This window comes from Labrus bergylta, chromosome 13, assembly GCF_963930695.1.
Source record: "Labrus bergylta chromosome 13, fLabBer1.1, whole genome shotgun sequence".
Classification (NCBI taxonomy): domain Eukaryota; kingdom Metazoa; phylum Chordata; class Actinopteri; order Labriformes; family Labridae; genus Labrus; species Labrus bergylta.
The window spans coordinates 8743734-8770761 of NC_089207.1; the positions used below are offsets into that span (position 1 = coordinate 8743734).

The window sequence follows — 27028 nt, forward strand, 5'->3', positions numbered from 1 at the left end:
GTTGATCTCTTCAAACAGTAAAATGTCACACAAAGAGTATTACTCGAGTTATACCACAGGAATTGTTGGTATAAAGCTTACATTTTTTTTTCTTGCACGTTGAACCTTTCTCTCTCTCTCTCTCTGAGATGTGTGACAGCAGACTGATGTTCCCCCCCCCACCCCCACACACACACAGCTTCCATCCATCACTAAACCATTACTATCAACCTTCTGCTGCTGTTCGTCGACAATTTTCATAAGCGCACGACAGGAAAACATTACGCAGAAAACAAACGCTCACATCTCGGGAATATTACCTTGAATTATGTGGTTTATTTGCATACCAAATTGATTTAGGGGAGCATATTTCTTGGCCTGGAAGACTCAAACCGGATTAGTATGTGCAGGACAACAAAACAAGGAAGCACTTGATGGCATCTCTCCTCATATTATGATTCGTTTGAGTTGTGGCTCCACACATCCGGGGGCCAATCTCTGTCGGATGAGGGGAGAAAGAAAGACGGTTTCGTCGCAGCTCTCGATCCAGTTGGACAAAAACAAAAACAGCTCCGTTCAGATTCTCTCAGTTCAAGCATTTGAGTATCTCTAGAAGCCAGCACCATTACCAGTAAAGTGAGGAGGTGTTCTTCTTCTTCTTCAGACTAGTTACATGTTACTTAAAGATGGGGAATTACAAAGCGAAGATGGTGCAGAGGTCCTGGAACTTCCTGTGTGCCTTTCCAGTAAAAGCCCTGTAACAAGGGCAATGACATCAGGATGCACCAGGCACTCTAACAGGCCATTAGTGGTTATTGTCGTGTCTGTTGGTTCCTCATAATCCTCTGAATTGTTCTGGGACTTTGTATCTGCACTCTCACATTGTCTACATTGAGTTACACTTGGGTTGACTGCAGATGCAAGCTCTGTTCTCTGTAGTGCATTTGATCTGGCAGTGCAGTCCTCCAGAGATTTGACTTCGCAGTCCCTGGAAGGTCTGACATCTTTAGTTGTCAGCCCCCTCGTTTTGGGCGGGTCCTCTTGCTGACAGTGCACAGGGATCAGATGTGGTCCAAAGGGAACTCTAAAAGGCACAGATTCACCTCTCATATCACAGTGTTTCCTTATTTCTCCTCTGGAGTCCCTCTTGACCGGACATGCGTCTCTCTCATTCTGGGTGTGTTTGCGGTGGCAGAGGCTCCTCTGTTGTTGAGCAGAACTTCTCACTGCCAGGTTTAGATACTGCATGTTCTCATCATGGGATCCTACTCCTTCCTGCAGAAACATCATATAAACGTGTTGTTACAAAGTTCACCAAACATTAGTTTTCATCGAAATATCTTCCTTGTCACCTGCTTAAAGTAGGGTTTTTTTTATATCCAGATGTAACCCATCACTTAGTTTTAGTGAGGAGGTCTAAAAAGGTCACATTGTGGTCATGTTTACTGTGAAAGGAATCGCTGGATTTTAAGATTTGATTAAAAAAAAATAGAGCCTTTCAGAAGAAAATGTCAAACCTCTCTGATAGCCTTTTTTTAGTCGACACATATTAGAGACCTTGGAGTTTATAAAGGAAACAGATACGCTCTTTAGCACTATTCACTCATACAAAATTTTCTCAAAAGGTCACCAAATTTTCGGGTAGAGCTGCATGTGTAAATACAATCAGCCAACTTTTTTTTTTATCTCAACTTTAACTAGATTTTTTTCTCCCATGCCCCCGCTAAAAAGTCTGCAAGAAGTCGGGCTCACCTGATGTGTGAATGCAGCAGGTGATATGCAAGTGGGAAAGAGTGATCACCTGTGTGACCTTTGTGCATGCAATGAAACTGTTACATAATGTTTTTCTGCTCCCCAGTATGTTCTTCTCTGCACTTTACGTCAAATTACACATCATAATCGCTCTTTAACAAGCAATTCAGTTTTTCTTTTTTCGTGGAGCTGCAAGAGGTAGAACTCAGAGCGTTATTGATCTGAGGGAGTCATAAGCTAACAGAGAAATGTACTACTGTACCTCAGTTGGATTGAGCCAGTTGTCGGCGTTGTCGTCACTCGGTGCACTTTTCAGAGCACAGACAACGGCCTTGGTCACAGCTTCACTGACCCTTGCAATGTGATCCACCTCCTGTGCGGAACCGGGAAGTCAGACAAAGAATAAGTCAGTCAGGCATTACCAGAACGAGTGCTGCATGTCTAGATAGTTCCACAGAGTGATAGAGACACAGTGTGGAGGTTTACTGCAAGCGCACAGTGACCTTTGCAGGGAAAGAGGGAGATGCACCCGCTCTTTGAATAAATACCTATCTGGCGGTGGGGAGATTTTTCTTGCACTCACCCTCATCTTGAAAAATAGACACTGTTAAGAGTAACTTAAAGAGAGCTTGTGTGAAAAAATTGTTGCTTACCAGCTCAATCCAGGAGTTGACGCTGACGGTGATGGGATCCACAGACTCAACGTAGTGCCACCAGTGTCTGGGGACATAGAGCACCTGCACAGATTAAAAAAAAAACAACTTCTCAGTTTAGGTCAGTGATTAAATTGCACGACACCAAGGCTAGAGCCATCGAAGAGCCGCCCTGAGCCATTTCCTGCATGTAATCCCCCACTCTCTCATCCCAGTTTCTGCCTCTATCAACTCTCCTGTCCTCTGAATAAATGCACAAAAGCCCAAAAGCGATTCTTTAAAAACCTCTCGGCAGCTTAAACGGATAATCGTTTTGGTAACATCACATTTTGTCTCCAAGCCTCTGTGATAAATCTGAAGGGTAAACAGTACCACGCTGATCACCCACTAGATGGCAGCATGCTCCTTCTCCCCACAGGGTGTCAGTGGTTCATCCATTCATAAAGTTAGTCTATTAAAAATGGCCGATCCTTATTGATTCCCTGCCTCCTCAGCAGTCCTAATTCATTCACGGCCTGTGGTCTGACAAGACAAGATGGATGATCGGTTCTTCCTCTGGATTTGCAGCGATGGAGTCATCCTGAAGGAGATTTATCTTTAACATCCATTCTGTGTCAACAGCTGATGTTTGTCATAATAAATCCAGATGCCGACAGCATGTAGGCAAGGCACATTGAAATCGAATAATTCAACATTGTAGAAGTGTTAGAATCCAGTGATACACTTGAGAATCTTGACATTATGATTGGTCACTATGTGTCAAATCTCCAAAACACTGTTTCCAGTTTGATTGTTAACATGAAAAGGATAATAGCAGTAGTTAATAGTGAGTTGTATTCAAACCCCTGACCCTTAGTTGGCATGATTTAAATCAATCAGGGATCTCCTTTTCAAAGGGAGACCTATCCAAGAACAGCATCAACACACAGTTTCAACAACAAAAACACTCAAACTCACACAGTGCACATTTCATAGTAAGAAAACCATCGGCTAAAACTGCTGCATACAGAAAGTCTGGATTCAAGAGTTGTCACTACAGATCTAAAAACATTCAGGGTAACTAAGTTTTGCAGTTTAAAATCAGTGGGATTTTAAACTGCAAAACTTAGTGAGCGATTTGCTCCATTAACACCTTGGTCTAACTGAAGTCAGAAGATATTTGTTGCAGAGTTACGGCATTACACTCTGTTTGGTGTTGCTTCCATCAGCGGCATAATCACCATCATTTCCTTCAGATAAAATAAGCAAACCTCCCGAAGCATCACCTGTGACCCCGACCTGCACACTGCTCTACCTGCCTTCAGGGTTCCTTTACAGCTCGGTTTGTTTTTTTTTTCTCTGATAAGAGCGTATTTAGAGCGCTTCAGGAGCTCAGATAGGGAAAACAGACAGTTGGTTAATTGCTCTGTCACCATTTTGATAAAACAATGCAGCTGGAATCTAAAACAAGGCAAAGTAGGACAAATCCTTCCAGGAAGACTTTTACTAAAACTCTGGGAACTAAAAAAAAGCAGCTGAGAAGATTTCTGAAAATAAAGGCACCGGGCCAGTCACGGTCTGATTGCACAACGCCTCAATCATAACTTTTGATACTCTTAACTCAACTGCCTCTAAAGCAGAGCGGGTGACAGGAGCTCGGCCGTGCTGTCAGATGATCTACAGGCATACACTTGACCCTTTTACCTTTCCTCCTGACAGGACGGCAAGAGGGATGGCACAGCTAACTCGTATGTAACCTTCCTCTTCCTTTGATATGAAAGTTTCAGTCTGTTGAAGGTGATGCAATACAACCACGAAGGCCAGATTTTAATTGGAACAGGAGTCATGACAGTTACCTTGCTTTACTATTTTATGGAGGACACCACTACGAATAAATCTCATCCTGTGGAGTCTTCCTTTACATGTTCAGAGTCTAACAACCATTAAAGCTATATTTAACGGCTGTAGCTTTTATGGTTACAAGCTGCTCATCACATTACTGTACACATAAAGTGTTGCATAACATTCAACTTCAGAAAATCACTCGTGCTGGTTTCTAGAAGTACAGAAAAGAAAACTGGAGTGGTGTTGGAAGTGTCTTCTTTTATGTTTTTTTTTAATTAAAAGGCTTGAAGTTCAAAACAGCTACAAGAGCTTTTACAGTCAAACTTAAAAAAACAAGATTGTTTTTTTCTTTCTACAAAAGTGGATAAAAAAATGTTTCAAAGTTGTCTACTTTTCCTATGATCTGCATGAGGGTTGTAACTCATTTGCATTAGCATTTAAAGATGGAGTGTGTGATTCTTATCCAATATACATTTCAATTCATCTTGTGATCTGTGTTTACGCAGCGAAAAAAGATCTGGTGTTTTTACACAGAGCTGACTTTTTGGGAGACTTGATATCTCTGTGACGCTTTACATATTTGTATTGTAAAAGATGTCCTTTCTATTCCTCACCTGCCCTGGCTGCAGAGTGACGACATGGGCCCTGGCTCCCTGAAATGCGGGGAACCTCTGCGGGTCTGGATGGAGGACGTCCACCTGGCTGAAGACGCTGGACTCCTCATAAGGGATCCTGGTGGGGTACAGGTGAACTGTGTCCTCAGGAGGAAAGAGGTGCCAACGCTTCCTATGCAGAAGAAACATCAAGTATGGCCTTAGATACTAGAGAACAACAAATCGCCTTAGATCCATACACTTTCATTATTTAATAAGATCGAATTAAGTTTGACCTTAAAGATTGAATGTACTCCGTCCAATAAGACCAGATCTAGAAAATACTACTTTCAAAATGTTAATTAAAACAAACATATCAGTCATTATCTTCCACTTATCGATGGTAGGCGGCTCTGATTTTATCCACTTCCCTAGATGGCCTTCTTGCTCTCTGCAAAAGTTGTTTTTAGGACTTTCTTTGTCTGATGTTTCAGCCATTATTGACTTTATTGCTTTCTGTTTATCTGACCCACCATTGTCACAAATGTCGTGATATCGAGCATCCCCGTTGTACTTTCATGGGTCAGCTGTAGCGGCTGAATTTCATTTAATTGGAGATCAATGCCAAATAAAAGAGCCTGAGAACCAATTACAAAGAGCGAGATAAAAGTGTTGCTCTCTGGGAGAACAGCGGAGTCAGATAAGATTCAAAGAGACCTTTTCCCTCCTCTTCTCCTGGTGCCCCATATAGCGCCTCACACTCTGTCTCCATTTCCTGCAATCTCTGGACGAGCTCTGCCACAAATTAACTTTCTTCCAGAGGGCAGAGGACAGTTCACAGTCTGTAGTGTGTAGGCAGCTATAGCAGGGATGGGTGGTTAACAGACAGACACCTTCTAGCACCACTGGTTGTTTGGAATCCTGAAGATTTCTTGTGCTTGGTTTAAACTCCTCAGCACTAAATGCACAAACACATGATCACAGGTAAGAGATATCATACCTGTGATAATGTGTTAGTGCAAAGGCCGGGAGAGGAAAGTTGTAATCTTGAATGACCATTATCGCTGAGATGAGTACTACATTTTACTGAATTATCAGTGTCAGAAGAGCTATTGAAAACATCCATCGAGTCGTCCGTAGTATTTTTTATTACAATGAATGAAATGAAAGTTGTGCACCAATTAGAGAGTGTTCATTCATGGTGGGTTACTCCAGTAGACCACAAAGTGTGGTGAAGTGCACAAAGTAGTGGTGTGTTATTTCACATGCACAAACTTGGCATGAACGCTGTTAGGTGGGGGTTGTTTCTGTTTGTATAAATCCAATGAAGAAATCGTGAAACAGACTGGAGATTATAACACCATTTAATCGGCCGAGGTCAGACAACTTCATCAAACAAGCACGCTTCCAAATCACCTGACTGACAAAGTGCTGACCAAGTAACAGTGTTCACAGTGCTGCTTATATTCTGTCAAAAAGGTGCAACCCACAGATTCCTTTCTATTTGGGTGCATCACCATAAACAATGAAGATGACATGACACTGATTTGTATACGTATCAGATGTAGACTCTCTGTCTAGCAACAGTTGCTGACAACATATAGTTGGCTCCTCTCCATATATAGATCTGCTACTCCTTAGGTGCTTCACTCATATAAGGTTACAGCTTCAGACACCTAAAGGTAGGACTGTTAACATGTGGTAGGCAGACTTGAATAATACATTTCACAAAGTTACCAAGATGAATGAATTTCATAAGAATTCGTACTAACAAACGCTTACTGACACATTTTTTCACCTCAACTTCACCTGGAATTCTTGCTACCAGACCCCCTAATTTCAGCATGAAAGTTGGGGTGAGAACGCAGCAGGAAATATTCTGGAGAATTCACTGTAAGCGAACAAGCAGGGGGTGATGAAGTTTACATCATGCGACTGGTGAGTGAGCGGTGAGATCAGAGAAGCAGCTTGTTACTCTTTGTCTCATTTTCTCATACGTTCTTCAGCACTCATTTGTTGACACTGTGAATACGTCGACTCACACATAGCACTGCTATAAAGTCAAAAGGCGTCATACTGTTGGATGCTGTTGCATGGTCCGCCGTTTCTGTTTGGTCTTATTTGCATCATGTCTTGCCTCCTCAGGGCCCCGCCCCCCTCCCATTTAACGGTGAAGATTTCAGGGACAGGCAGTCCTAAAAATATCTTCAAATCTTCAAGAGTGCAGGTGTGAAAAAAATGCTATATTTACCTTTCAGTTGCTTCCCTTTCTCCAGTAGTAAATAACCTGTTTTGTATTTAACCTACTAAAGAAAATACAAACAAGGTTCCTCTCTTTTTTAAGTGACAAGTCAGAATTGGACTATTGACTAATAATCTTTTTTGCTTGAGTGCATATGAAGCGACACACACGTGCTATGATCCTTCTTACCGTCCGTGTACCTGCAACACCAGGTTACAGCCGTAAGAGTCCAGGTGGCAGGGCGTGTTGGCCCCCTGTGTGCCGATCCACAAGGTGCTCTCTTTCCCATCACGTCCCTCAAAACCAAACTCGGACCACTTCACATCCTGCAACACAACCACAGAAAACATCCGGCAGAATTTAATCAAATGAATGGAAAATTTGAAAAACAACCAGTTTCTTTCAGTCATGGAGTCGCTTACTGTACACATGATAATGACACGCACATACGGCTCACATTTGAAACAGCTGTCACAGCTAACAGAAGTACCCCCTCCTCATCTGCTACTTTGACAGGGTCTATTATAGGCTACCAAAGAAGGTCTCTGTGTAGGAAAACCAGGCTATAGCATTAACCATCTTTCATGGAACACTGGTCTGTCAATCATGTCCCGTCACAGCACAAAGATGTAGCAATCCCACCGGCAACCTGAATAATGAAGTAATTACCATACATGCAGGCAGCTGTAAATGACAGACTGGTCAATCTAGCTTTTTATTCTAAGCACCATTTATCCAGTGAAAAGCCTGTGTCTGCCCGCCTCAAAGGCATGAATGTCAGCGGCATGAATGTCAGCGGCTAATAATTGCAGGTGGAAGAAGCCCAATACAAATGTTTCAGGGAGATAAAAATTAAATTAATCTGTGGCTGTTGCTTGAGAAAGAATGACACCTTCATGTCGTTACCCACTGGAGGACAGAAATAGCAGCTTATATTAAGAAGTAATGGACATGAAGCTTCACATTTTAATTGAAAATGTCATAACGGGGGGGGGGATTAGAATACAAATTATATTTTGTTAATGAAACTTAGAAGGGAATGCTTTTCCTCTTTTGATTTCTATTTTTAATTTCATGTGTTTATTGGTTTAGTGCCTTGGCTGCCACCTAAGTCCTCGAACGACCTCTGTGCTCTGGATCTGTTTTTTTTTTTTGCTTTCTCCTATTCCAGAAAAAACAATAATGCAATTCAGGGAAATATTAAAGTAATACAACATAAAGTTGTGTTTGAATTAAACTTCTTACTACTTTGTTGAAACACTTTGAGATAAACCTTTATTGATCCCCAGAGGGGAAATTGGGGAAAGCTCCTTTCAATCTCAACATAACAATACCCCCCTGTGCACAAAGCCACGTCCAAGAATCCCCCCCCCCCACCCTCGACTACAGTTTTGTAAAAAGGAACTTGATGTGTTGGCACAGAGCACTAAAATCTACCCCTTTCAAAATTACTGGTATGAACTGAAATTTGACTGGAAGCAGAACCCAATCTCGCTAATGCTCGTAAGTCTTAAGCAAAGCACAGTTTTGGGCTTGTTCATAACTCCTTATTCAACGACCTATACCTTATCCAAAATCTATGGATATTAATCAGTAATCGTGTCTACGTTCTCATTTTAGCTTGAACTTGTAGCTTGATCCAGACGCTGAAAGCAGAACTTAAACTTAAATGATTCAATAAAACAGCAGGTTGGTTTGGCTTGACCAGAATCTGCCAAAAGTTTAAGCTTGAGAGGTTGGCTGGGGTACTTCCATAATTAAACTATGAACAAAAAAAAGGTTGTGCTCTTTTCAAAACAACTCTCTAGCTGAAAAGTTTATTGAAACATCTGATGGAACAACTTAATGACACAGTGATTCTCAGAAATGTCTCAGATTTGAAGTCAATGCACCAATCTGATCCCACCATTTATTAAACCCTGAAAAATCCACTTGTTAGTCCTTCTCCATAACAAGTATCCCACACAGCTGTTTATAAAGTATGGTTGCCATTAGCAACTATTTTTTTTAGAGAAGAACACCAGAGCACTATGAGCAGAAATACATAGGCAGAGAAAGCTGATTTTAACTTATCGGTGTTTCATAATAACATATTTTAGTGCTGTAGATTTCTTAATATCATTTAAAAGAAATAGTGTCATAGAAAAATTAATAAATCAGGGTTTGTCCAATTTTCTTTGGCAGACACAGCAGGACCTCTAGAGTGAGATAAACTGCTGCTTGTTTCTAGGTAAACAACAATGGTGATAATCGTGTTATGTCCACTCAGGTTGAGGTGTCCCATATTCCTGTTATATGGTTACACTAATCCTCCAGTCTGGGTATAGAATTAGGTATTGTTTAGATTATTAGTATTGAAACATTTCTAGCTGTTTTGTAATTTTGATTAAGAAGCATTACAAAAGTTACAATCCCAATAATTATGTGTGTATACAGCAGGCTAATTACCTCAAACATTGAAGGCTGATCCTCAAACAACATGGCGATGTACTTATAGTCAGCGTAAGCCCAATACGCTGAGATTGGGTATTCACAGAAAGGCCCTACATCTCTCCCAGCATGGTCCCGGGTCCAGTTGAGAAAGTGCTCCAGTTTGGCCTCCACATAGGAACACTGGGTTTCAAAGAGAGGAGCTACAGCATGAGAGCAGGAGAACGGGGCAGGAGAAAGAAAAAGATAAAGAAAGAGAGTCATCACTGGAAATATTAATAAAGTTTCAGTAAATCATTTGACTTCTCTGTGCTAATAGAAAAGCGGTTTCATCCACCAGAATCACAATATGCATCATCACAGAGGCGTGAAATTTAGTTTAACCCGCTTTTATGGAAAAAATAAATCACTGTTGTAGTGATTTTTTTGTTTTTGTTTCAGTAAACAGAGTGTGGTTGAGTGATGCCATTGATAATCCATCATGAGCGATGCCCCTTCTGTCAGCTGTTACTGCTGAGAAGATGATTTAGATTGCTTATATCAGAGGACACGCTCAGTTATTCATTACAGGAGTCATCAGTGGAGCTGTTTAAGTGCTACAAGGAAGTCAGGATACAGTGGATGTTTAAAAATGAAAAAAAAAAAAAAAAGTATTTCTCACTCTTGTACACCATTTTAAATCTTTCTAGATAAAGTCCAATCTTTGCAACGGTATTAGACAATCTGCAACTAAAACCTGCAAGAAACGATTATGTGCCAACTGGAAATGTAATAAAAGCTCGAACACTGTTTGCATTGGTGTGATTAGGAACACAGCAACAGAAAAGCGTATTAATCAAGGTTGTTGAAATTGATGACGGTAGGAATGTGTGGGTGTCAGAACATTTTGGATTAATGTCTTAAGAGTGGGGTGGATAATTTGTAAAGTAGTTTAACCACTGACTACTCAGAATTTTTTTGAAGAGGAAATATATCCTGCACTAAGTCTTCAAAAATGCCACTGACAGTTAAAAAAATAAAATTAAAGCGCCAAATGCAAGGTGAATTACAAAGTAGAAAAAAAGGCTTCTTGTAAGTCTAAAACCAACAAAGTATGTCCTGGTAAGTGATCATTTTAACATGAAATCGCTCTAATTGCATGGTTTCCTTATCAGAAACTGTATTATATTTCTCCACCCATAATTTCAAAACTACTTGAGCCCCATGAAAGTGCTAAGTTTGTTTCTAAAAGTTGATCTTTTTTGGGGGTCACCTAAGTCTTGCGTGTTCGACCCAGGACTATTACGATGCATCTTCTTTTACTTACTTTTTGTCTCGTCTTTTCTTCCAAGTCTGAAGCGCACCAGTTTGTCCCCGAGGCATTCAGACAGGTGCTCTGCAGTCCAGTGGAGAACAGGCCAGCCACAAGTCATGTTCATGAAGACTGCAGGCTGCTGCAGATGATGCAGAATCCTCTGGGTCTCCTCTGGGGCGAAGGCTTTGAAGGAGTCCGGGGCAATCATGGCTGAAAGTGTGTCGCAACAGAGAGGATATAGATATTTTAAAGTGGGCGACAATTGCTTTTTATTTAGTTAAATCACCAGCTTTTATAGAGATCACACCACTGCCCATTTGCTTGGGTCTGTTTTATCTTTGGGATGAAGGTGGACAAACTTGTGTAGCTTTTTATGCATGCAGCAAATCTGCAGGATGCAAAAAAAATGACAAGTTTTAAAGGATCGGACCATGCTGTCATATTTATCTGACTTCAAAGTTATCAACACAGGTACTTAGCATTACGAAGCCAGAATGTCCACGACAGAAAAAGCAATTTTACGGCAATTATAATGTGGCAAACGTGAAAGGAAGGAAGAGAAAACATGGTTTGCATCGTGTCATTGTTAAACTATTGCACCTCAGCTCAGAAGATCATTAGCCTTTGCGAATGTTTCATGTTAAAAAAAAACAAACAGGGGACTCACCTTTCACAGCACGTGCAGTTAAGGCTCGGGCGGAAGTAAACAAAAACCTCACGTGACAAGTGACATTTTGGAAACGCCCCGTATGTGAATCTACTCCATAGCGGCTCTGTCTGCGCTACAAAAAGCCCCACTCAAGCTAAGCCACCAGACGAGCCAAAATGGCAGCCCGTGGCGGCGCAGTAACAGCCGCCTGAACCGTTTCCGTTTGAGCATGCGCAGTGGAGTTAAGTGACAGCGGCAGAGGGCTGTTATTGTTTTGTGTGATTCACAGGAGCTGGCGGAGGGGGGGTGAGACGTGAATTTGTCGTTGTTTAGTACAGCAATTTAACCGGACTTTTCCCAGCGAAACAGGCGGCTACGATGCCTCGGAGCAACGAGGCCGAAAGGCAGCCGCTTATCATCCCTTCTAATGGTGAAACACTTACTCGGCCGGTGCACAGCAGAGTGTACAAGAGAAGATGGCTGGTTCTGATACTGTTCTGCTTGCTGGGACTACTACAGGGGATGGTGTGGAACTTCTGGGGTCCCATCCAGGTGTCAGCCGGTCACGCTTACGGCTTCACCAAGGCAGACATCGCGGTTCTGGTGCTGTGGAGCCCGCTGGGGTTCCTTCCCTTCTTCTTGTTCATGTGGTTAATGGATAAAAAAGGTGAGCTGTTCTTTGTTTTGTACACTGTGTCCTATCCTAAAGTTATGGTCTTAACAACAGTGTTTAACCTTCCATAAACAAAACAAAACATGGATTGTAAATATGCAAAAACAAAACACATGATATAACCTATTGACATCTTTGATGGCTCAATCACTCCCAGGTCTGGTGTTGTTGCATGACATCATGCACTTGATAGTGTTATCATTAAGGTTAATGGGGATATTTGGTGCTTCTCATTATTCTGTTGTCCCTGAGATTTTCCCAGATTTTTTTTTTTTTTTATGCAAATCAATGCAAAAACCATTTCAATCCTTGTTTGTATTGTATTAGGATCATTGTGACCCTCAATGCTTGGATCTGCTTGTATAGGCTTTATGTATTAGTATTCTTTACTTGTTTAAAACGGCAGGTACTTTTACTTTAATCCAGTTATTTTCTCTTCATAGCATAGTATTCTGCTGCTTTAACACCAAATTGCATTTATATGCAAAAAGCCCAATTAGTCTTTTAAATGCTGTTGTTATCATAGAAAGTTAAAGCTAAAAGATAAGTTGAATAATTTGAAATAATCAGTCAAGTATGTCAATAGCAATAATTCCCAAATGATTTCTAATACAATCACATTCTTTTCATTTCAGGCTCTTGATGATTATGATGAACATTTCTCCTTTTTGTGTCGCTCCGATATTTCTACAAACCAAACGGTTAAAAAGCGATTTGAGAAAATAGTCAAAAGAGTAACATCAAAATAATAATAATAATAATGAGTTGCACAAGTAAATGAACAAAGTAGAGCAGTGAATTCCTTCTTCACAACAAATATAATAGCATTAAAGTCACAGGGAACGTATTTCTGCATTAACTTCTTATGAAGAAATTCAAGGACTTTTTTGAGTAACATTTCAAATGCAAGACTTTTCCTACGAGATTGATTTTTCAATGTGGTATTTGTTTTAGGATTATAGGATTAGGATTTTTACATGGTACAATAGAACTTAATGTCACACGTAAAAAAAAAATCAAAGAAATCAAACTTTGAACTTGCATGGTTAAAAGTGGGTGTGCATTATTCTTATCTACAATTCGCAGAACTCTAGCAATTGCAGCTGAACAAACTTAACCCCATGATTCATTCTAGAGCGCCATGATAATCCTAGATCTATTTGTCTCATGATTCTGCCTGAAATGCGATTATCCCAGTCAATGCAGCAATCCAATATCATAATTCCCGGGTTATAGGTATCAGGTTAATCGTTTTGTTAGGATTCCAGAAAATTGCATTGCCGTGCTAGCAAAGACTATTAGGTTTTTCAAAGCTCACCAAAGGTAGACATTAGTGTTTCTTCACCAATAAAATGTATTTAACCCTGCTGGTATCAGAGGGATAATCTGTGTAGGCCGATACTCGTGTCTAAGTACTGACATCGCTATCAGGATGGAAAAAAAGGTATCGGAACAACCCGAATAAGACAGATTTTATATTCAACATTTGTGCATATCATCATATACATACTACATATTGATTTAATAAAATGTTTTGCCTTATTGTGCAGGTCTAATACATCAATCAATCATGGATCATTATTTGTGTAGCGCCAATTCACAACAGGTGTTTTCTCAAGACACTTTACAAAAGAACCTATGGGATAATACGCAGGAGGGATTTCTCCTTTGTATTCCACGTGTCCTGTTGTCTAAACTTCCTTGCCACTGAGGTGGAGGTCGGAGCAGGCCGTGCATGAATGAGGACGGCGAATGGTTGTGGGGACGGCACAGTCCGATGGCGGTGGCTGGGCGTCAGGCGGTTGTTTTTGGGACGACAGGTGTTGTCAAAAGATTTTGACCTTTCTTTTTCATTTTTTTGTTTGAAGATTTATTTTTGGGCTTTTTGGGCCTTTTTAATGGAGAGATAGGACCGTGGATAGAGTCTGAAATCGGGGACAGAGAGAGGGAATGACATGCAGGAAGGGAGCCACAGGCTGGATTCGAACCTTGGCCACCCACTTGGAAGACTACATACTCCATACGTGGGGCGTGCGCACTAACCACTGTGCCACCAGCCCCCACGCTTTCGACCTTTCTAAGAAAAAAAAAACCCATATATTTGTAGTGCTCTGTCCTCTATACTTCCACATTCCATCAAAAGAATACCTCAAAATAGTTGGAAAATATGCTGACAAGAGCATTTGGTTTGGCTTTTGTCTTTGACTTTGAGTACTATTAAACAGACAATATAGAGTCAGGTAGCAGCAGCACGCCATGAACATCCAATACTGTTTAATCAACAGTTCAGCCACATCTAATACCCAATGATCCTCTCAGTACTGGATGATAAGAGCATCTCGCTCTTATTGAAGTTATTTGAACTTCTGTCCAAAAATCATCCACCTTATTCTGCGGGGGCTTTTTTTTTGGCTATGGTGTTTGCCCTTTCAATCTGCACTCTCCCTTTTAATCAAGGATAGCATATTCAAATCTAGCATGTGCATAATCTTGTGTTCAACCTCTGGGCCATGTCTAGTCTTTCTTGGAAACAGTTTTTACGAGCTTTTTTTTACAAGCTTTAGCCTCGATAAGAAGTTTAGACACCTGTTAATTCCACCCTGACCTGTATATAAATGTTGCTTAGCCCTTTTATTATTAAAATATAGTAGCTAACAGTAGTGAAATGCTGTAGCATTCACTTACTTTACATTAAAATTATTTTATTAAAAATTAAATTAAATTTAGTCATTGTAGCTTAAAATTACGATGGACCATGTTTTACTTACCTCCATGGGTACTCCCCATGTGACTGGGCCCCTAAAAAGCTTTCCCCTTTATGGGCAGCCTTGGCACTGGATCAACAGTTTTTTCAATATGGATACATCTTATATAGTCTATAAATTGTCCAAAAGATATTTATTTTAAAAGGTTTTAAAACAATAGATCCTTCTTTAAAGGGCAAATAAAATATGTTTTATCTTTTATCCACTGTCCTAGGTTGGATGGATCCAAAAAAATGCCGATTCAGGATAGCCAGTGCTTGAATGGCATTAAAAACTTCTCTCTTTCAAAACAGATTGAGCTCAACATGCTTTTATAACCACAGAACATTTGTAAAGTGCTTGTGCATGCAGAAGAGCTCTCGACTTGATCTTCTGAGTCAGAGAGCACTTCACCTAACCAGTTCCTCTGCATCACCTGACAGACACGTATTATATCATCATGCCCAGGCTGGACTGTCAGATGACAAAAAAACATCTACAACACAGGAACAACAATACAGTAACCCGGCAGCTGATGAATTAAACGACATTTCACAACTTACCCTGTGATTCTGATTCATCTGCAACTAGTCTTGTGCGTATTGTTGCCTCATTCAACCAAAGGTCGCCATATTATAGCGGGTGCTCTAAGAGAGGCATAGAAACTGCTTACTGAAAGTATTGTATGGGGAAAAATAATAGAAGAAGAACGACTTCATAGTCATTGTACATTTTACAATAATATTTGTTGTGCTTCTATTAAACAAAAGAATAACATCCAGCCATAATAGTTGTAAAAGAGATACATTTAAAAAAAAAAATGTATTTCAAAGGACAGGAGCGTAGGAGAGTAATGTGTCCATCGAAAACTCAAGAGTAGGGGCAATGGTGGCATAGTGGTTGGTGCTCACGCCCCATGTGTGGGGGCTGTAGTCCATCGGGCGGGCGCCCCGGGTTTGGGTGCGACCTGTGGTTGTCATCAATTAAAATCAGCAAAGAAATCATGTTTTTACCACGTTTCCACAATAAATGACATCCACAGGTTGTACGGGCTCAAATAGGTATGATACACACTCAGTCTCTCTAGTACAGCCACACACAAACTCCCAGGGCTCTGCTCCAACCTGCCTTTGTGGAAAATGTTCGTCTTCCCTCAGGGAGTGTCTCCTCCCTGAAGGTAGAGACTGTTGATGATCAACAACACAGTCAGAAGGTAATGTCCAAGAGAGGCTCTTAAAATCAAGTCTTATGGATAAGTACATAATGGGTCCTTGACATACATATTTTCTGATGTAAGCGAGAGCTTATCCAACCACTTCGGTGTGAGGTTGTAAAGCTTGTTGGTCCTGTTGGAACACAGCAGAGAGACAAGTCGCAAAATACAAATGCAACAGGGTAAGAAAGGTTCCCACGAGCATCACAGAGTATTATAATATCAGGATCGAGCAACATCACTCTGATGCTGCAAAAATACAGATTAAAAGAAAGTTAAAAAGTGAAATATTTCCATCACAAGCCTTTTAGGTGGCTTTTTTGTTTTGGCTCTTACTCCAAAATAATAAAAACTAATGATTATGAATTGACAATGTGACATAAAAGACAAGCTAAAGTGAGTTTGATATGTTTACTTTATGTCTTACATGAAACACGTAATGGAATTTTTTATCGATCTACTGTTTCATAACTGGTTTTATTTATTTTCTCCTTAAGATAACGAAGGTAATTATCGTAGCTTTATTTGTTTAGCACTTTAAACAGCAGAGGTTAACAACGTGCCTCAGCAAACCATTTCACTTGCTTATTAAGAAACATGTGAAAGCTCTCAAACTAAAGTCTCATGCACTGGGGCAGTTTGTGATTATTCAGCTAATAGACGTGGAAGCTGCAAGTTTGCTTCATGACTATTTCTCTTCTGCCACATACGTTTTTAAATTTAGAATATCCAAAGCATTTACCGTACTGGACCTCTCAGAGGTGTTGAAACCTAAAGGTAGCAGCTAAACAAGCTACGGTTGTCATCACAGAACAATTGAAAACTTCGATACGATGCTAGTAATAGCCGTTTCAATACTACTCTGTAACAGGCAATTTTAAAACCAATTCCCAATTGCGTAATGAAATGCTTTCATAAAAGTCACTGATTAGAGAGTGATCAATGACCATGCAATGATTATTTTCCCCAAACCTAAAAGACAATGAGAAAAAAATCTCTCTCTGAATATTTTGTGAGCAGAGTGGAAAAATGTGTGATTTGCTGATTTAAAAAATGGGAAGTATCTTACAGGAAAAATCAGATTCTGATGGGGGAATCAGTGGCAGGTGATGCAGCAGAACACAGCAGAGAGACAACGCTCTTTCAGATCTAAAATAAGACACACTGACAAACTTCCACCTTGCACCATAAGCTCATATTGGCAAGTTGTGACCTGTATTTCCCATCCAGGATCAATAAAACGCAGTTCCACCCGATCCCTGTCTGACCGTTGTTAAAGTATTGACCCGTGTAAAGATCTATGCAAAGCTTCAGCGGCTGACAGCTCACATGGAGCGAGAGGAACAGGGAAGTGGAGAGAGTTTCCCTAAATGGGCATCATGTGGGTGAAACTGAGAGCAGACACTTCTGAGTTTATAAAAGGCACATTTGTCTGGACTACCGCTGTCATGCAGGCTTTATTTAAGGACTGGGATTCCTGTTGCCTTTTTGATTCACCCTCCCTTATTTAGTTTCCAGTTTTATATGGCAGCTAATGATAATGCTGTTGTGCTGCTGATTTGTAGTGCATTACTATAATCTTGAACATCCCTCTCCAAGTCAGTGGGGAAAAAAAGGAACACCTCCTGTATACTGCAACAAAAATGAACAAATGACCATTAACAATCTCCTTAACATTCATATAATTCAGTCAACACCTCCATAAAACTGGGGGGAAAAGCAACCTACGACGTTATCCGACATCCAGCCAGCATCGTCGGACTGTGTCGTCCACACAACCACCACCGCCGCCCTCATTCATGTTCCGCCTGCTCCGACCTCCACCTCAGCGGCGAGGAAGTGTGGACAACAGGAACGCAAGGAACACGAAAGAAGAAATCCTTCCTACATCTTATCCCATTTATCCCACTCAACAATGAGTATGGTCTTCTACCTGCTCTTTTTGTAAAGCGTCTCGAGATAACACTTGTTATGAATTGGCGGTACAAAAAATAATGATTGATTGTTTGAAGCTTGAACATGTTGTCCTTCATAAAGCCTCTGTTTATTGTAGGACTCTTGTGTTTGAGGTTAAACTATTGTTAAAACTTTTTTAGATTAGTCTTGAAACAAATATTAATCATTTAAGTATCTTAGAAAATTACAAATAATTTCCTCAAACGAGGGATTATGATATGTCCTTGCTAGTTAAATAACGCTGTCTCTACTTTTTGACTTTTTATTGCACAAAACCAACAACCTGAAAATATCACCCTATAGTCTCTGCTTGACCACTGATTGCAGTTCAAGAGTTGATTTCAAAAACATAAAAACAATGTCTCATTCAAGACTGAAAGTCATTTTTCTGACAGTCCTGCTCTGGAAGTCAACTGTTGATGCAAAGAAAACCGGACTGAATGTTGGTGACCTGATCTTCTGTTGTTTGACCCTTTTCTCTCCTTTCTATACCATGTCCTGTTTCTTGCAGGTCTACGGTCATCCCTCCTCCTCTCCGGGTTCTTCATGCTGTTTGGAGCAGTTCTGAGGTCCATCCCAATTTCAGAGCCACGACTCAGACGATGGTAAGGCTCCTCTGTAAACACACTGATCGAAACAACTAAATGAACACTCAGACGACACATTAGAACAAGAGATATGAATGTGTCCATTCAGGAAGCACAAGTGGATGTGAATCATTTTCACCTGCTTTGGTGCATATAGGGTTAGGGTTAGGGCGTACTGCAGCCCAATCAGGTTGCACAGGTATTCTAGCTCCTGAGGGCTCGGTGTCCTCTTGTGGGACCTTGTTGCTGACAGCCCAGCACCATGCAGCTTGATTAGAATTTGCCAGAGATTACCAGAATTGGCAGATCCACCATTGGCGCCCAGTTCTCTTCACAGATGAGAGCACAGTGAGCAGGCGTCATAAGAGTCTGGAGACGCCGTGGTGAACATCATGCTGCCTGTAACATCATCCAGCGTGGCAGGCCGAAATATTAATAATTTGTTTAAACGACTCAAATGTCTGGTCCCGACCAGCGAGAGTGATGCAGTTGAACTGTTAAGTTGACTAAACGTGCACATCCCTAATCACAAATTCATCCACCGCAGTATGAGCGTTTGCAATAAACACATCACTAGTGTTTGATTTTAACACAATAGACACCAAGCGATGCTATCTCACTCAGCATGCATACACTTTACTGATTGGCTCAAGGCCTGGGTATAATTGACGATGCTTTCAAACCATTTGCATGCAGTCAAATGAAGCTCACGCTAGCTTTCAGCTACTCCAGACTAAGCGTAGCCAATTTAGTGGCCACATTTCTTTTTTCAGACAGAAACACAAGTATAGTGACAAAGGGACTGTGAGTTAAAGTCAATGTGCACTCCTTAATTTTAGAGATTCATTGCACTTCTTATTGTTTTTGCCAATATTTCAAATTTGGGAAACAATAAGAAGTGCAACAATAAGAATTGCAATATTGAACATTGCATTTTTCTCACATCGTGCTGGCCTACTTACTCAGTATGTTTTTCAGAGATCAGGTTTTGTTGTTTTTGACCACAGTACAACATGCAGTAGTACTGTTATTGCGGCTTGTTCTCGTATTGTGTATTCAGCTGTATTGATCTCAGCCAAGGTCCTGTTCCCTTCTTCAGAGCAGAGCCCTGTAACTGATAGGTCAGCAGTCAGCAAGCATTTGGCTGCTTTTGACAGACAGTTCAATACCGTCTGGATTCTTTACATTACTTTTTTCTGTTTCCTTGCTGCCCCCCCCCCCCCCCCCCCCTTATCAGACAGTTCTGGAAGACAGGCCATCTCTGCACACATAAAAAAAAGAAAAACACCCATTATTCTCAGTGTTTCATTCTCAGTCTTACTCATGAGCTCACCGTTCGTCTTTTAGAAAGAGCGAGAGCTCAAAGGAGGTCATTTCAATTACTATCTGCCTTTTGAAAATGTGATTTCATTGAATATATTTCTCAGTGCTAATCTCTCTAATGATTCCTGTTGGGCTCCACAATGGGGCAGTATATCATAAAATATCAATACATAGCGGAAATTGTATTTCCACAGAATGGGTCACGTATGGCTCTCACTCAGGGGTGTTGGAGGATTTTTTTAAAAATAATTTTGGCTTTCATAGAGCGGATAAATCAATTTTGTTCCTCATTCCCTTTCTCTCTCGGTGTTTCATGAGGCTTCAGTCGGAAAGCCATTAGTGGAGTGAACAGCCAATGTTAACGGTGATTTGGGCCTAATGTTGGGGAAATAATAGGCTTATTTTAAAGTATATTACCATCTTGATTCCCCTTGTGATACAGCCTAACTTGAAAAAAAATGTTTTTACAGTTTGTTGTGAAATACTGCATTGGAGACCTCCTGCTTCTGTGTGTGGTTGTGTTATTCTCTTCTCAGTCCATGTAAATGAGCTGAAGAGCTCTTTCCACAGCCAACAAGAGCAACTTAACATGCAAATACCAAAGTTAATCAGATCTCTGCATGTCGTTTTATTAAATTGTCTTTCAATGTATCAATTATTTCTGTATCATGATATTATTGTTAGCCCTTTTACATTAGTAGTGTTTAAGGGCACATGACATCCAATAACGTTTTTAACCTTTCTTTAAAACGCTCCTAAGAAAGCAAAGTTAGGCTCAAGTTCAACATTTCAGTTGAGGCAATTGCTCCTCCACTTGAAATATGTTGGATGCTTTAAACTAAAACATCAAATGAAAGAGCATGTGATCATTAATCTAACATTTCTGCAAACATCTGCTTGGAGGCATTAATCCTAAAGAGGAAACTGAGTCAAAAAGAAACAGGGCTGCAATGACCCAAGACACCTCCCACCTCTGCCTGTTTTGAACACAAACAAGGCAGGACTGGCTTTGACTTAATGAACTGTTACATTTTAACATCACACAGCCAGAATCCCAGCATCCTTTATGTCTCAAGTCTCTTACATCCAAAAAGAAAGCATTGAGGCTTTTATCAACAAAGAAAGCAATAGGCTGTCTGCTGCGCTCAAGCTAACATGAGCACAAAGTTTAAGGTGCGTATCCGGGGTCAGAGCTGCCTGCCTCTCCCCCATTGCATGATGGGATCAGCCTCTCACAGTCATGACCTTTCGCTCTTTAGATTCGGTATTCAAGTGGAAAACCAGACAGCATGGTGAAAGCCAAGACAACGTGAATCACTCTGCAAATGTTAGCAGTGCCTCAGTTCAGCCTCATTTGCATATTAAATGTAATAGGTTACGGCTCTTGAAGCTTAATGGATGACACAGTGGATTAAAACTGTAAAGTGCAGGCTGACAGAACCATGCAGCTCCCTACATCGCCAACAGATGTCACTCTTTGCTTTACAGTGGATGGAGATGAAACTCTGAGTGATTCAGACTGTTGCTATTCTGTGTGCTGTCTTTTATAAATGTAATATTCTCTTCAAACAATAATGCTTTGATCAGTGGTTCCCAAACATTTTCTGCAGGGCCCCCCTTTAGAAGGTGAAAACCTTTCTTAGCCAGCCCACCCCTCATCATACACATAGCCATAAATCCATACACTAAAACACACTGCACGATATTGTTTTGCTAATAAATTCCTATTTCCAATGGAAAATTAAAGTTTGCAATTTCAGTGTGTGACATAAAACTGGAAAAACTAACAAGTATCTTTACAGAGGAAGCAGAGTCACATTCTTTATTGACCCACTAGGAGAACTTTGTTTTGCAGCAGGAGCACACAGGAGACAACACATACAAGGACAACATCACCGTAAAATCCAAATTAAAACACAGTTAAAAAACCAGACAACACAATATTAAACAATATAAAATATCCCAGTAAAATCAGTCAAGAGCTCATAAAAAAAATGGAATTTTCGCTAAGTTAGTGGAATACAAGGTGGAGAAGTGCAAAAATGGCAAGCTAAGGGCTTATTACTATTTTATATATATATTTATTGCAACAGGGACAAATGAAATGTGGAGTCTGTTAGTTTTCCTCACAGGAGCTCTGAAACGATGACCTGAGGGTAAAGGCTGAAACTCACTGTGAAGTTGAAGTGGGTGATTTGAGCAGACCACTATAGCCTTGGCTCTCCTCAGGACCTGCTTGTTATAAATGGTCAGAAGCCCAGCCTGACACCTGCCTGATATTTTTGATACTTGTCTTGGCAAGCCTCCCAAGTCTGCAACAGAAAACGTCTACATTTTTAATGAGCGCTAACAGCATTCAATACCTACAACATTTCAAATACAAACTGGGAACAAAATACCTGATATTATTTACACTTCTAGTCCTTTAATTATTCCAGATTTGATCTATATTTGTCTATCTATATATTATACTTTGAGGCACAACACACACACTTGCCACAAAGCCAGTTCCAGGGCTTGTTCGGAGCGAGTGCCTAACCAACACCAGTATGTTGTTTTTTTGACATCCAAAGAAGCATTTCTGCCCTGAAGCAGAAAAACAGATGTAGAGGTATGTGATCCGCCATTTCTGCAGTTGAACCGGTTCTCTGGCGGTTCTGTCTTTGAACCGACTTCGTACCGGCTCCAGCTCTAGCCTAGCACCAGCACCACGTTCTAGTTGGTGGGAGTTGGGCAACTGGGGTCTCACTTCATTACCCACCTTTGTACAGACGAGGACACGATATGACTCAACATATTTTCTCGTCTTTACCCGGCAGTTCTTACACAAAAAGTTGACCATGCCTTGCTAGCAGTGTAGATCTTTGTGCATTGTTTTTATTTAGCCTTTCCGCTTTTTTTTTTTAAATGACTTAAAGCACAGGGTGGTGTCTGCCTGGCTCCATTGTTCAAGGGCTGTTCAAGAGGTGCTGCATTTGAGTTTCCTGCCCAGGTTGAGAAGTTTCCTTGACGGACCCCCTGCAGAGCTGTGTTTGTTCCACAAACTGTTTCATGTTCCATGACTGCCTTTTATACTTTTTGCTATATTCTCTTGTGGAAGTAAACCGCCTCCTTTGAGTTTTGAAGCTCCCTTTTTATGAAATCAAAGGCATCGCTGAACTTCAGAGCGGTGGAAGTTCCTCTCCTTTTATCATCAGGAACAGTCACGTTTTAAAAACAGAAGTTGGGAAGGTTGTCAATTTTATTCTTTTTTTTTTTTGGATACGTCCTGTTTTAAAATGTAACAGTCTCTTAGTACCTTAAAGTACAGACGCAGTAAAGGTCACATATTATCCTCCCTTTCAATCGGTTTAAATAAGTCTCAGAGCTCCTCAAAACATGTCTGTATCCAATCCTCTGACTGATCCTGTATTTGATCATGCCTATAAACCCCTCTATTTCAGGCCTGCTCAGAACAGGCTGTTTCTGTGTCTGTAGCTTTAAATGTAAATGAGCTGTGTCTGACCACGCCCCCTCTCTGGAAGGGCTTGGGTGGCTCAAGCTTTCTCGCTCCATGCCCTATTGTTTACGGTGAGAAGGAAGACTCAGAGGGCAGAACAAACACCTAGCTGTGGGAGTGTCACCCACCAGGGGGAGGGGTTACTGCCCTTTGTGATGTCACAAAGGGACAATCTCCAAACGGCCTGTTTGAGCACACATTTTCTGAAAAGTGGAGGAGGCAAAAGAATGGAGAGGATGGACTTTTCTCATCATTGGGTGGTTTGTAGACAGACTAGGGACATATTAGTGTTAGAAAAACATGGTAAAGAGTATTTTGCATCATGTGTGACAGGTGGAAAGGAATGGCTCTATCAAAGATCTTTCTTACACTAACTGAGTTTCACGAATATAAGAAATTACCAAATATTCTTTGCCTAGGACTTCTATTTTTGTTACTGTGGTACTGGAACCGATATTGATATTGTTTGGTTTTACTGTGATCGTATCAAAGTTAATTTTTTTGGTGTCAAGGCAACCCTGTATGAGTGTTTGTTTTCCTAAAGTTCACATGAGGAGAGCAACAGCGGCTTTGCGTCAGTTGGTCTCTGATTAGCCCTCGCTGTGATGAGGTCTGCTCTCAAATCAAAGACATCAAATTCATGCCCTACTTGTTCTCTTGTGTTTTCATGCCTTTGCTCTTTTCTCTGTCTCTCCCTCTTGCTTTCAAACAAAGACCATCTGTTTGATTAGTAAGTGTCTATCAGTCAGATCTCAGACTCTCTTTTTAGACACCGTCTGATTGGCCATCAGAACACATTGTGGTGTCCCGCAGGAGGCTGTCTTATTTGCCGTGGCGATTGCTGTGGTGTCATTTTCCAGACAGAATCGGCCCGGTCTTTGTGTGACGGCAGAATTGGGTCCTGTCAGCCCTGCAGGACCCGACACACTGGAAGGATTTCACTTTCAGTGCCGGCTTCTTTTGTCTCAGTCTCCATCAGATTCAGTCTGACAGGTTTCATCGATACTGATTAACGCAATCATTGGGCTGAAAAAAAGCCGCTCCCTTCCCTTTGCTCTGCTCCTCCGGCCCCCTGCTCTCCTCCCTCATCCTCATGTTGGTCTCCATCCGTCCTCATCACCTGTCACATCAAAGGCAATTTTCACACTCACATCCATCCTGAGAGCTTATAGACAAAACTCTTGATAGATTTGGAGTTGTGACCAAAACTTTGCATCACAAAGTTCAAAAAGCTCTGAAGAACTGAAAGCTTGCTTCGATTTTTTTGTTTTCGATCACACATTGTTATTTATTCAGGTAAATTATACTGCCTGTTTTGTTGCTGATCTCAGACTCTCTTTTTAGACACCGTCTGATTGGCCATGAGAACACATTGTGGTGTCCTGCAGCGGGCTTTCTTATTTGCTGTGGCGATTACTGTGGTGTCATTATCGAGACAGAATCGGCCCGGTCTTTTTGTGACGGCAGAATGGGGTCCTGTCAGCCCTGCACGACCCGACACACTGGAAGGATTTCACCTCAGTGCCGGCTTCTTTTTGTCTCAGCTTAAACTTGAAGATCAACAAGGAAAGACACAACTTTTTACCTTTTTTTTAAGATGGATTTATTTATGCAACGTCCCTTGTGTTAGGTCACTTTCTGCACCCGGTAAAGCTGCTAAACATGAGACAGCAATGACAGCAGTGACACCGATAAAAAAAGATACAGCCTAACGCAGTGGTTTTCAACTGGTGGAGCCTCAGGACCCACCACCAACTCCTTCATGAACAATCATGACCCGTATCTCTGATATTTTCCAACCAATCAGATTTATTTAATGCTGTTTGAACATCAGGCGATAGAGAACATGTGACAGAGCAAAGAAACGGAACAAAACAAACATCTTGCTGCATAAGCTTTTGACACAATTCTATTTTCCAGTACACACATTCACGACCCAAAGAAAGCTGCTCTGCAACCCACTTTCAGGTCCCGACCCACCAGTTTAGAACCACTGGCCTAACATTACGTCACAATCTCTTATGAATAATATCTGCAGGGATGAACACTCTGCTGTTAGATTGTCGTTTTCCCATTAGCGGTGAGACTGATCATAAAACCTTCTTGCTGGAGTGTGACCAGTTTGCAACCATGCATTTGTAATCTGTCACGTTTATAACATTCTGTTAAATGCATTAAGCTCCTAACTGCTGTTCCGTGAAGCCAACATGTAAAAGTCAGTCTTATATTTACTCTAGTCCGGCTTCATGCTCGGTCACATCCAGTACATCTGTTCTTAGCTTCAAGCCTCGTCCTCTTCCGTCTCTTAGCCTCAGCCATTGTATCAAACAGTACAGAGACGGTTGAAGGCTGCTGTCCTCTGAACTTGCGCCGTAATGCTGTCACTCACTGTCATTTATTCAGGAATAAATAGCAAAATATAAAATGAAAATGACAGACAGGTTTGGATATGAATGAGGACATGTGTGCCTCCAGCTATTCAAATAATATTTTTTTTTTTCTGGGTTACATCTTGATATTGAATCCAATATCCAAAAAAAATATGTTGAAAATGGGAAACTGGTTCGTTAACATCCCCACGTCCGCCTGTGTAGAAGTGCATCGCTCTGCACTTGCTGGAAAGTTTTGCACTTAATTGAGTGATAAAGCCTGAGACAGATTTAAAGGAAGAAGGAGTGGGATGACTACAACGTAAGAGGCACAGAGTATTTTAGGAGGTGCTGCTGTGTAGGCTGGGATGTTAGCCAGTGTTAGATGTGGGAGGGAGATATAGAGCGAACAAGTTATTCTCCGATCAATCTGTCACTGACCGCTGCACTTTGTATTCTGCGCCGACATGTAAACTGTGAACCCCAGAGGCAACAGACAGCAAAGTTAAAAAAAAAAAAAAAAAAAAGAGTTAGAGGGCAGAGAGAGGAGTAAGTGTACCGAAGAGGGGAACAGAGTCGTATATGCTCACTGTAAGTCTGAGGACGCAGCTCCTTTTTCTGTTTTTTAAATCTAAGACTGGGTGTCGGGACTCTTCTCCAGTGCATGTCCACAGGTCCTGTTTGTGTATGTGTGTATTTCCGTCCTATGTATGAGAAGCATGTCTCTCAATAACAGAGAGTAAACCAGAATTACCTTCTAAGCCCTGAAGTTCAAACATAATAAAACTTCACCGTAGGTCTGGTATTATTTTTATTTTATTCGGCTCTGTCCTTGTCATAAGCCTTTAAATCTTAATTTATCATTCTCATGTTTATTTTGCTTCTTATTGGCGGCGTATGTCATCGAAATTGGTTTTAATAGAAACTCAAAAGTACTCAAGTTCACAGGATTAAACCAGCCTGCACTCACTTCACTTCACGAATAAGAATCCGCCGTCTGTCAGATTCTCGCTCTGAACACAAATATACTGAATCATCTTGAATAGGATGAACTCAGAATTAACCCTCCTGCTCCTCTCTCCTGTCCTTATCATTCCTCTCTCTCTCTCTCTCTCTCTCTCTCTCTCTCTCTCTGCCTTTTCCTCCGTCTGAACGTTGTCTTCCCCGAGCTCACAGACAATCAGCCGTGCAGGTCTCTGGTGGTTTCCTGTCAGACAGTTCTGTAAGGTGGTGAGGGGTTTTGTGTCA

The 27028-nt window shown here is 41.0% G+C and overlaps 2 protein-coding genes across 2 annotated transcripts in view; one reads left to right on the forward strand and one right to left on the reverse strand.

The window, feature by feature from the left end:
- Positions 1 to 295: 295 nt before the first annotated feature.
- On the reverse strand, positions 296 to 11575 carry hspbap1 (hspb associated protein 1). The gene is made up of 8 exons (XM_020651252.3): positions 11435 to 11575; positions 10780 to 10977; positions 9492 to 9676; positions 7233 to 7369; positions 4823 to 4994; positions 2385 to 2468; positions 1994 to 2104; positions 296 to 1254 (listed from the first exon to the last, which is right to left on the reverse strand). The coding sequence occupies exons 2-8, from the start codon at positions 10973 to 10975 to the stop codon at positions 649 to 651; spliced, it is 1491 nt and encodes a 496-aa protein (XP_020506908.2). The 5' UTR covers positions 10976 to 10977; positions 11435 to 11575; the 3' UTR covers positions 296 to 648.
- Positions 11576 to 11604: 29 nt separating this feature from the next.
- The window catches only part of slc49a4 (solute carrier family 49 member 4), a 56984-nt gene continuing 41560 nt past the window's right edge, over positions 11605 to 27028 (forward strand). The window contains exons 1-2 of the mRNA XM_020651253.3: positions 11605 to 12083; positions 18514 to 18607. Coding sequence (XP_020506909.1) covers positions 11795 to 12083; positions 18514 to 18607 — 383 coding nt within the window. The 5' untranslated portion in view covers positions 11605 to 11794. The remainder of the gene's footprint in view (positions 12084 to 18513; positions 18608 to 27028) is intronic.